Consider the following 11,889-nt stretch of genomic DNA (forward strand, 5'->3'; position numbering starts at 1 on the left):
ATACATATTCTCTCAAGTTCTTCCAAGGTGTTTTGGTGATTTGTGATTCCATTTGAGGCTTCCACACTATTGGGGCTAAGCTCTTAAAGCTTGAAGACATCAAGCTACATCAAAAGGTATGTCATCTAACTAAAACTTTGTAATATAGGTGCTTCATAATATGCTAGTTAGGATGAAACCTTGGAATATTTAATATTTGTATGTATAATAAAGAAAACATAGATCCAAGGTTTATAGGGTTGCATGTACACCATAGGAGTGTTAGAATGCTCAAAACCCAACAGAGAGCCCATGGCTTTCCTATTAAAGACCATGGGAGAGCCCATGTCACTTAGGTGTAAGACCATGTGGGGAGCCCATGGCATCCTGGAGTAAGACCCTGGGGACGAGCCGACGGCATCCGTATATGTTGATATGCATGGATATGTGATTGATATGGTTTATGTAGCTTTTATAGCTAATATGGATTATGTGATTATGTGGATTGTGTGTGGGGTATGCTCTGGGGAACTCACTAAGCTTTGTGCTTACAGTTTTGTTTATTGTTTCAGGTATCATCAGTTTGGAAAGAAAGGGCCGACTTGATCGCAATGCACACACCCATGTTTTCCGCAATGAATGATTTTTGGATGAACCCTGATAAATGTTTTAACTAACAATGTTTTGGAATGTTTGGAATAAATGATATATATGTTTTGGCTATATTGAAAATGAAATTTTTACCCTTTATTTTTGGGTTGTTATATGTTGTTTTCTATTGTAGTGGTTTACTTTATGTTTTCGAAAACATGCATTTTATTTCTTCGCGTTGTATAATAATGAATGATAACTTAATGTATTAAGTCACGTGATTATTTTTTATTCTTTTAGTACTTTATTACAATTACATTTTGTTTCTTTTTTACCGTGTATATATATATATATATATATATATATATATATATATATATATATATATATATATATATATATATATATGAATCATTTCATTATTAAAAATCATTTTAAAAATCATTGAAGTTAGTTAAAATTCGTTTAATCAATTTAGCCCAATGAATATGTTGTCATTTCTTTTTATGTTTTTAAGATTTTCAAACAATTTTTCTTACATAAGTATTATCATTGTTTTTTCACAACCTACATTTTTTTTACAAAAATCAACATCTTACTTTATTTGTAACATTGTACTTTTATAGAATCTTACTATTATACCTTTTTATATTTTTATTATTTATAACTTTTTTTTGTTTTTTTTTTCAGTTATAGCATTGTATTTTAAAGAATTATATTATGTTGTTGTTTTCTATTGGAGTGGTTTACTTTATGTTTTCGAAAACTTGCATTTTATTTCTTCGCATTGTATAATATTTAATGATAACTTAAGGTTATAAGTCACGTGATTATTTTTTATTCTTTTAGCAATTTATTACAATTACATTTTGTTTCTTTTTTACCGTCTATATATATATATATATATATATATATATATATATATATATATATATATATATATATATATATAAGTAAGTTCAAATAAAAGCAGTAAATAGTATGAGAACGTAAAAACACTATATTTATGTTATTATTCTGTAATGAATTTTGCATATGTGTATTGTTGAAGTAATTCTAATATAAATATTAACTTTCGATTAGTCATATATTCATTACAATATTATTATTCTATTATAAACTTATGTATGTGTATTTTTGTAGTAAATTCTAATTTTAATTTTAACCTTTGAATTTTCATTTATTCTTTGCTGAATAATGACATAAAGTTGTCGATACAAAATTCATTGCAGAATAATAACATAGAAAAGTGTTTTTACGTTCTCACACTATTTACTGTTTTTATTTGAACTGTCCCCATATATATACCATAAAAGTAAAGTTATTACTTATATAATTTGGTATATTCGGAATCACATTTACCTCTTTGGATGGTTAAAATTCATTAAATGGTTGTTGTTAATCATTTCACTATTAAAAATCATTAAAGTTAGTTAAAATTCGTTTAATCAATTTAGCCCAATGAATATATTGTCCTTTCTTTTTATGTTTTTAAGATTTTCAATCAATTTTTCTTACATAAGTATAATAGAATTTAGCAAAAAAAGAAAAAAATACAAATTTCCAAACAAATTTTCTTACATAAGTATAATAGAGTTTAGACTTTGATAATCAAAATATATTTTATAAAGTTATAAATAATTGGTTTATTTTATATATACTCGTTAAATAAACTTTTTGTTAACATAGCTTATTAGTTGTTTCATAGAATAATTTATTATTATAGTAAAAACAAATAACCTAAAATCAAAATCAAATTGGTAAACACTGAAAAAAAACATAAGAGCATCCTACTTACATACATAATAGCATCCTATTTATACCAAAACCACATACTTTCACATAATACACAAGAGCATCAAATACACATACTTTCACATACATATACCACATATACAACAAATACACATACATTCACATACACACATAATAACATCCTACTTATACCAAATACACATACTTTCACATATATAGATAAGAACATCCTACTTATACCATATACACAAACTTTCACATGCATATACCACATATACATCAAACACACATACATTCACATACACACATAATAACATCCTACTTATAGCAAATACACATACTTTCACATATATAGATAATAACATCCTACTTATACCAAATACACAGATTTCACATTCATATACCACATATATACCAAATACACATACATTGACATATATACACCAAACTTACATAGTTACGTATATCAAATATACACACATATGCCAAATTTCACATAAGTTATACAAGTACACATATTTTGCAATTAAACTCGAATGTCATAGTAAATAGAAGTAAATGGAACCTGTGGTGGCGAAAATCAAAGAAATGGTGCTGTGGTGGTGGTAGTCGTCAGTGGTGATAGCCGGGAAACTAACTCAAAAACTGAAATTGACAATTTTTTGCAATTAATCACTAAAATAAGCTAAAAGTCGATGTTACAAGAGAAAAGGGAAAGGAAACTAAGCTGGAAATATCTACCGTTGCCGGAGATTAGTCTTCAGTCGCCGGTCTATCTCTACTTTGCCCGCCGGTATCTTCTTCATTGTGGCCAAAATTCCTTAATTTCGACGGTGATGGTGTTAATGCTTGCGAATCGACGAAGAAGGGGGAAAGAAAAAACACAGCAACAGATGGGAGCGAACAGAAGTAGAAAAGGAAAAGGGCGTCGATTTTTTCTGGTTAACTGCGTCGATCTTTAGTGGCAACACCTTTACCGGCGACACCTATCAATAGCGTCGACACTTCGGAGGAAATTATTGCCGCGTCATTTATTCGAAATTTATTGGCGACAGGGTTAGGTCTTTAGCGGCGACTTGTGTCGTAGGTATTGGTTGTGTACGTTCCACGAGTACCCCAGCAGTTGGATTAGAAACACAATCGAATGGCTCTAGTTTACTAGAACGTGAAAACACGGATCCGTGTCATGGCCCTTTAGCGGAGACACCAATAGCGGTCACATGTACATTTAGCGGCGACATGTACATTTAGCGGCGATAAATTGATATGTCGTGACTAAAGGGTCATGTCGCCGCTATTGGTGTCGCCGTTAATGTCTGTATTTCTTGTAGTACAGATAAAGTGGCTTAGAGAAGAGGTGGTGACATCATAAGAGTCTTTAGAGAAGACTGGAGTGACATCAACTTATTCTTCAAAGAGCATAAATCGAGTGTGTAGCATAGGTCATGGTAGACACTACATCAATCTGGAAATGGTGGAGAAAATGGTGAGTAGCATAGGTCATGGAGGTGGTTAAGGTCGCCGGTAAGCAAAAAAAGAAAATGACAGTGGTGGTGGTGGTGGTGGTGTTGGGGACGACGGCTATGGTTTTTCTTGAGAGAATGAAATCATCCCTTTAATATGATTATAAGACTTTGTGGATGGAGATGATGAGGGAGATGGTGGATAGTGGATGTCGAAGATACTAAGGCTTAGGAGGGAGATTATAGGGTTTTTGAAAAATATGTTAAGTGAGATGCAACTCTTACGGGAATTTCAAATATGGACTAAATATGAAGTGGGAGTATATATATATATATATATATATATATATATATATATATATATATATATATATATATATTAAATTATGTAAATGTTACTCAATTCTGATTGGCTTAATTTATTTGACTTGGATCACTAATTTATAATTAAATCTATACCATTGAATATGATCTAATGGTTCATATTTGAGCTCCTTATTTTTTAGACTATGGTCTTAAAAATTAAGAGGCCCACTATTTATATATATATATATATATATATATATATATATATATATATATATATATATATATATATATATATATAGGTTCCGTTGAGATTAAAAATAAAATATAGATTTGAGATTCAACGTCAGCCACATATTTCACATCTACCACTCTAATCCTCCGACGTGCCAAGCCTGTTATAATCATAAATGATTATATAGCGTCGCCCGTTCCTTTCTCCTCCACCACCATCCCCACCACCATGATCGCCGTTGCCGCTACCACTACCACCACCTCTAACACCAGCCGACCCTACAACTATCACCTCCGTCACTTATACCACTGCCACCTCTGTCACCACCACCTCTTCTGTCATCAACCGTCATAATCGTATATGATTACTATATTTGTGAACAAAAATATATGTATAATCATTTATGATTAGACATATACGTATACATATGTATAATCATATATAATTATATCTCTTTTCCATATAATCATTTATGATTAGGCATACCTTGCTGCTGCCGGTACGCTGGCGCGTTAGAGTGACAAATGATTAATATGTGGCTGAGGTTGAATCTCAAGATCTCTACTTTTTTTTAATCTCGAGTGAACCATTCCCTATCCTTTTTCAATTTTTAGAGCTTATTTTTTGTCGAAAAAAAAAACTAAAAATATCTAAATTCAAAACTTCACATTGTGAATGCTTATATATTTTTCGGATTCACCGTGTGAATTCAAATTCACATTGTGAATCTGCACAGATTCATACTGTGAATTTGACAAAAAAAAGTAATTTTTTTTATCGAATTTGATATCATTGAAAAAAGGAAAAAAAATTATGAATTTTTGTATTTTTAGGTTTTTTATAACAAATAAGTTCTAAAAGTTAAAAAAATATTGCTTCTTTGCATAAAATTGTTAAAAAACAATATATAAGTACAATGCTATAAAAATAAAAGTACAATGCTATTTAAAGTTACTTTTAAGTATTATTTTTTAAATTTTGGCATATATGTTTAATCTTTTGCAATTTGCAGCATAGTTTGCGTCGATGGGCTGCAGAATGTACTTTTAAAGGGGCGTTGGAGACTGTGTTGAAAAAGTACATTATAAAACTAAATAGTAGGCAAGTTGAATTATTTCGAGAGACGGCTTTTGGGATCTTCATTGGTATGCCAATCCCGAATGGTGACCTGATGCTCTATCATTTGATGATGTTGCATGAAGTTCGTGATGTAGAGGTAACTAGGGTTGGGAGGTTTCGGTTCGAGTTACAAGGCAGGGTGGTTGAATATGGTGAAACGGAATTTTGTTCGATTAGCGGTTTGAGATTTGGACCGTATGTTGATATAATAAATACAAAAGTCAGCACAAGTTCAAGATTAAGGAATCGGTTGTTCCCTAATGTGAGAGATGAAAATTTCCGGCTGAAAGATTTAGAAGACTACATAAAAGGGCCAGCATTCTCGATGTGTAGCGATGAGGATGCGGTAATGGTTATGCAAATGATGTTTTTGTTGAGGAGTCTCATAGGACGAGACGACAATACGTGCATTCCGCAGGCAGTTTATGAGCTAGTCGATATTCAATATAATTGGAATAGGTATTAAATTTATTATTTATAATTTATTCTATAAATACTTGATGATTTATATTAATTATAATGAGTACGACAGGTTTGCGTGGGGTACGTATTTATGGAGGTATAGTGAAGCACAATTACGATTATGGTTTGGTAAAATCTATACATATTTACAACAATTTTATATACTTATATTTAATTTTTTAATTTTGCAGGAAAATAACATCCCACGTGTTTTTAAACCAACGCCTATTGAGATCAATTTGCCATTCTTTGTGTGTTATGTAAGTTGGACTCTAGACAAAGTGCAACCGCCACGTTTAATGACAAGCATACATGTTCTTCATTACTTATACACCCAAATCATAGGCAAGCAAATAGCGAAGTTGTGGGAACCATAATACATGGCATTATGGGTCAATGAAGTTTGAGAGTTTGGAAGCCTAAAGATATAATTAGAGATATGAATTCTTTGCTACAAATAAATATGAGTTATTCACAAGCGTGGCGTGCTAGAGAATTTACTTTGGGATTGATGATGAGACCTCGAAGAAAGTTTCTCTAAACTTCAAGTTTATTTTCACAATCTAAAGAAACATAATCGTGGTACTGTGGCGTACATAAAAAGTGATTCAGAGGATCGTTTTGAGTATTGCTTTTTCGCTATTAGATGCGCGGTAATATATTTTTAAATATATTTGTTATTTTTTTAAATGTTTATAAATAAATTATATTGTTGATATATTAATGGTTTTTATATTGTTGTTGCAGATACGTGCTTTCAGAGAGTGTTGTAGAAAAGTTATTATTATGGATGGTGCTCATTTGAAGGGAAAGTACAAAGGCATCATCTTGCATGCAGTAGCCATGGATGGAAAAAATCAGATCTTGCCTATTGGGTATGGAATTTGCCCAAAAGAGACTACGGATTATTGGACATGATTTCTTGAAAAAATATATGAATGCATTGGTGATGTGGAAGGTCTGACAATGGTCACAGATAGGGCACCCGCAATTTATGTAAGTATTCAAAATGCTTTTCCAAATTCTCAACATGGATTGTGTGTTTTTCATCTAATAGGAAACATAGTCCACACCTTTGGAAAAAACAAAAAAACAACAATTTTGTTTTGGAAGCTGGTAAGAGCTTACGAAACCACTGAGTTTGAATTCTATTGGGGGAGACTTCGTAATATAAGAGATGATGTAGCGACATATCTCAGTCAAATTCCACATGAGAAATGGACCAGAGCGTATTTCCCTACCACAAGGTATGATTATATGACCTCAAATAGTGCGGAGTCCATGAATGATGTATCAAATAAAACAAGGAAATTGCCTATATTACCACTTCTTGAGTTCTTTCGCGCACTTATGCAGAAATGGTTTTACAAACGACGGATGGCTACATGTATGATTATGTTTAATTTTAAATTATATGATAAATGTAATATATAATAATATATGCTTGTTTTAGCAGAAAAAAGTACAACAATACTTACGAAGTGGGCTGAAGATATCGTTAAAAAAAATAAAGTGGGGATTCAAGGATGGTCGGTATCCGGTGTTGACAATACAACATATCAAGTGCATGACTTCAAAAGTGGCGGTATAGTGAATTTGAGGGAAAAGACTTGTTCTTGCAGATATTGGCAACTAACTGGTTTTCCATGTGGTCATGTGATAATGGTTTTAACGCACTTGAAAAATGATCACAGTAGGCATATGGCTGTAGATGCTTATAAAATTGAAACATATCGAAGAACGTACGAGCAGGCCGTATACCCTCTTTCAGAACTTTGTGATTAGGAGGTTCCGGATGACCTTATGGTTGTTAACCCTCCTGTGATGGAAATACGTCAAGCCAGTAGACCAAAAAACACCAATCGTATTCCCTCTCAAGGTGAGGCACCAAAAATAAGAAGTTGTAGTAGATGCCATAACACAACTCATAATGCAAGGACGTGTAAGGAAATCATTCCAAAGAACCAAAGTAAAAGTAAAAAACGTACTGGGGCGTCAGGGAGTGGGACAAAAGCGAAAGAAGAGGGACCGACGCAAGCGACCAAAAACCAATGGCAGCATGAGCCAGAGAACCAATGGACGCAACATACCGAACAATAATGGCAGCAGCAGCCAGACAACTAATGAACACAACAGACCGAACATCAATGGCAGCAGAAGTGATGTGAGCCCTAGTGTGGAGGATCAGGCACTTGCGTTCCTAGAGGCCCGCGATCGTGTGACTAAAGGGGCTTCACGGAAACGGCCATAACTTTGGCTACGGATCTCCGTTTTGGGCCTACGACCAGTCAAATCGAAGCTTGAAGCAAGGAGCACATCTAGATAACTCCCCAAAAGGGTATTACCCATTTTTGAGTCCAAAAATCGCTTTCTAAATTGGACTTATGGACATTTTTGTGTTTTTTTTCATAATTTTTGGACTTTGTTTTTGGGTTTGTGTTTGGCCCATGTCTCTTTAGGGTTTCTTTTAAAATTATGCTTTTTCTTTAAGTCTTTCTAATGTAATCTGGATGGTCATTGATCAGTTTAAAGAACTTTCATTTTTCTCTTAAAATTTCGTGTGTGTTTACCGAATTTTGAAGCCAATCCCACGGTATTCATAAAATCAACGTGGTTTGGGCAAGATTATCCTGGGTATTCTTCTAGACTCAACGGTTTTGATATTTGGTCATTTTTTCGCTGCATCAGTTGGTATCAGAGCCGAATTTCTGGTTGAAAATGCCTCCAAGGAGAAACAGACCACACGGTGATGTTCATGAACAGGAACTAGAACAACGTTTTATGGAACGGATGGAGGAGAGGATGGATCAAATGGTTGACCAGTTGACTAGTCGAATGGTCGAACTGATGAATCAAGGAGGAAACAGGTCTCAAACTCAGTCACAAGTGGAAGATGAAGAGTTTGGGAGTCCGTTTGGTGATGGTGGCGGTTCGTCTTTCGATGAGAACCCGGTGAGGCAGACAAGGCATAATCATGGGGCTGATAATAGGCGTTGGGAGGATGGATTGAGAATTGATATACCAGAATTTGATGGGGTTAGTTTGAACCCGGAGGGATTCATCGACTGGTTGGCAACAGTTGAAGAAGTGTTTGAGTTCAAAGAGGTTCCTGAAAACAAGAGAGTTCCATTGATCGCTACCAGGCTACGTGGCAGGGCATCCGCATGGTGGCAACAGTTGAAACTGACTCGAGATAGACTCGGAAAATCAAAGGTTGTGACTTGGAGAAAGATGAAGAAGTGTTTGCGGTCCAACTTTCTGCCCCATAATTTTCAACGATTGATGTACCAACGCCTACAGAATCTGAAGCAGGGTCCGAAGTCGGTTGATGATTATACAACCGAGTTCTACCAATTAATCGCTCGAAATGATATTCAGGAGACAAAGGAACAACTTGTGGCTCGATATGTTGGAGGTTTACGAGTTCAGATCATGGACTCTGTGAATATGTTTGACCCGGTATCCATTTCTGAAGCACACCAACGAGCATTGGTTTTTGAGAAACAAAACCGTCGGGTGGGCAGTTCATCTTCGTCAGCCATTGTTGGAGGAAGTTCCGGGACGGGTGGTATAGTACCCCGTGTTATGCCTAATCAACAGAGGCCAACAGGTACCAGTGTTGGACCAATCCCTAAGGGGCCTGGTAGTAGTGGCTTAAAGTGTTTTAATTGTGGAGAGACGGGTCACCGACAATCAGAATGCAAGAAGGCTGGTAAACGACACTTGTTTGCTGAACCCGAAGATTGGCAAAATGATGATGTTGGTGAAAATTACGAAGATGCCCTGGTGTATGATGACAAGCCTCAATTCGAAGAAGAAGTTGTAACTAGAGATGTTGGAGTGAATTTGGTGGTGAGACGCTCTTGTTATACACCAAAAGTTATTGGTGATGACTGGCTCAAACATAACATCTTCCAGTCAACATGTACTATTTTGGGTAAGGTTTGTTCCTTCATTATTGATTCAGGAAGTTGTGATAACCTGGTATCTGAAGAGGCGGTTCAAAAGTTGGCGTTGAAAACTGAAAATAGATCCAAGCCTTACAAGCTACAATGGCTTAAGAAGGGTGGTGAGGTAACTGTATCTAAACGAGCTCTTGTTCCATTTTCTGTTGGTACTACATATAAAGATAATGTTTGGTGTAATGTGGTTGTGATGCATGCTTGTCACTTATTGTTGGGTAGACCTTGGGAGTATGATCGTAATATAGATCATAACGGGAGATCCAATACTTATAGTTTCATGTTTGGTGGTGTGAAGATAACTTTGGTTCCCAGTAAGCCAAAGGAGCCAGTTGCAAGACCTTCGGGTACTCTGTTAACCCTTACTCAGTTCGAAGAGGAGTTAGAGGCGGAAGGTGGCATTTTTGTGTTGATAGGGAAGGAGTTGACTAAGGAGGTTGAAGTTTCTGAGGCTATGGTTCCTTTACTTAAGGAATTTGATGATGTTTTCCCTAATGAATTACCTGATGGCCTGCCACCTTTACGTGACATCCAACACCATATTGCCATTTACAACCAGGAGCACAGTTGCCTAATAGGCCACATTACAGAATGAGTCCTGGGGAGCATGAAGAGTTGCGTCGACAGGTGGAGGAATTAATTTCAAAATGTCATGTTCGGGAAAGCATGATCCCGTGTGCTGTTCCTGCTTTGTTGACTCCTAAAAAGGATGGTACTTGGCGTATGTGTGTTGATAGTCGTGCCATCAATAAGATCACAGTGAGGTATAAATTTCCAATTCCTCTACTTGATGACTTGCTTGACCAGATCAGTGGTGCCACTATCTTTACCAAATTAGACTTAAAGAGTGGGTACTACCAGATTCGACTTAGACCGGGTGATGAATGGAAAATTGCCTTCTAGAATCGTGAAGGATTGTATGAGTGGTTGGTGATGCCTTTTGGTTTATCAAATGCTCCTAGTACATTCATGTGTGTGATGAACCAATTGTTCAGGCCCTTTATTGGTAAATTTGTAGTTGTCTATTTTGATGACATACTTATTTATAGTGCTACTCCTGGAGAGCATGTCATCCATGTGCAATAGGTCTTGACCTTACTTCGTAGGGATAGTTTGTATGCAGCTGTGAAGAAGTGTGTGTTCATGGTCCCAAAAGTCTTGTTCTTGGGTTATGTTGTTTCTGGTGAAGGAATACAGGTGGACGAATCTAAGGTGGCAACTGTTAGACAATGGCCAACTCCAAATACCATCACTGAAGTACGAAGCTTCCATGGTCTTGCTTCTTTCTATAGGCGTTTTATTCCAAACTTCAGTTCCCTTATGGCACCTGTGACTTATTGCATGAAAGGGAAGACCTTTACTTGGACAGAGGCGGCAAAATCGGCTTTCCAACTGGTTAAAGAGAAGCTTACCTCAGCACCGATTCTTGTATTACCAGATTTTTCTCAAGTTTTTGAATTACACACGGATGCTTCAAAGGTTGGAGTTGGAGCAGTCCTAAGTCAAGGGGGACGACCGGTTGCCTATTTCAGTGAGAAGTTGACAGGGCCAAAGCTGTGTTATAGCACTTATGATGTTGAATTCTATGCAGTGGTCCAAGCTATAAAGCATTGGTGTCACTACTTGTTTCATAAAGAGTTTGTTTTGTTTACAGATCATGATTCTCTAAGGCACATCTGAAGTCAAGATAAGGTGTCCCATAAGCATGGGCGGTGGATGGCATTCTTGGAAAAGTTCACTTTTGTTGTGAAGCACAAGTCTGGAGTGTCGAATCGGGTGGCAGATGCTTTGAGCAGAAGAAGTAATTTGCTAGTTTCCATGAGGGTTGGTGTTCCAGGGTTGGATGTCCTCATGGAGCAGTTGGCTGTTGATCCTTACTTTTCTGTTATTTTGCAGGATATACAATCTGGGCGGAGGTCTGATTTTCTAGTGCATGACGGTTTCCTTTTCAAAGGGAATCAGTTTTGTGTCCCCGATTCTAGTCTTCGTCTTCAAATCATCAAGGAGTTGCATGGTG

The 11,889-nt window shown here is 35.7% G+C and overlaps 1 protein-coding gene across 1 annotated transcript; it reads left to right on the forward strand.

The window, feature by feature from the left end:
• The first annotated feature begins 8,745 nt into the window (after positions 1 to 8,745).
• On the forward strand, positions 8,746 to 11,552 carry LOC145131742 (uncharacterized). Its single transcript, XM_079066398.1, has 2 exons — positions 8,746 to 10,111; positions 11,062 to 11,552. The coding sequence occupies exons 1-2, from the start codon at positions 8,746 to 8,748 to the stop codon at positions 11,550 to 11,552; spliced, it is 1,857 nt and encodes a 618-aa protein (XP_078922524.1).
• The last annotated feature ends 337 nt before the right edge of the window (positions 11,553 to 11,889 follow it).

Source organism: Lactuca virosa, chromosome 8 (genome assembly GCF_052849685.1).
Source record: "Lactuca virosa cultivar CGN04683 chromosome 8, Lactuca_virosa_CGN04683_v6, whole genome shotgun sequence".
Lineage (NCBI taxonomy): Eukaryota > Viridiplantae > Streptophyta > Magnoliopsida > Asterales > Asteraceae > Lactuca > Lactuca virosa.

Coding starts and splice junctions, on each gene's coding strand:
- LOC145131742 (XM_079066398.1), top strand. CDS start 8,746: ATGGTCGAACTGATGAATCAAGGAGGAAACAGGTCTCAAACTCAGTCA. Junction 10,112..11,061: donor TAGACCTTGGGAGTATGATC/GTAATATAGATC, acceptor TTTCTGGTGAAG/GAATACAGGTGGACGAATCT.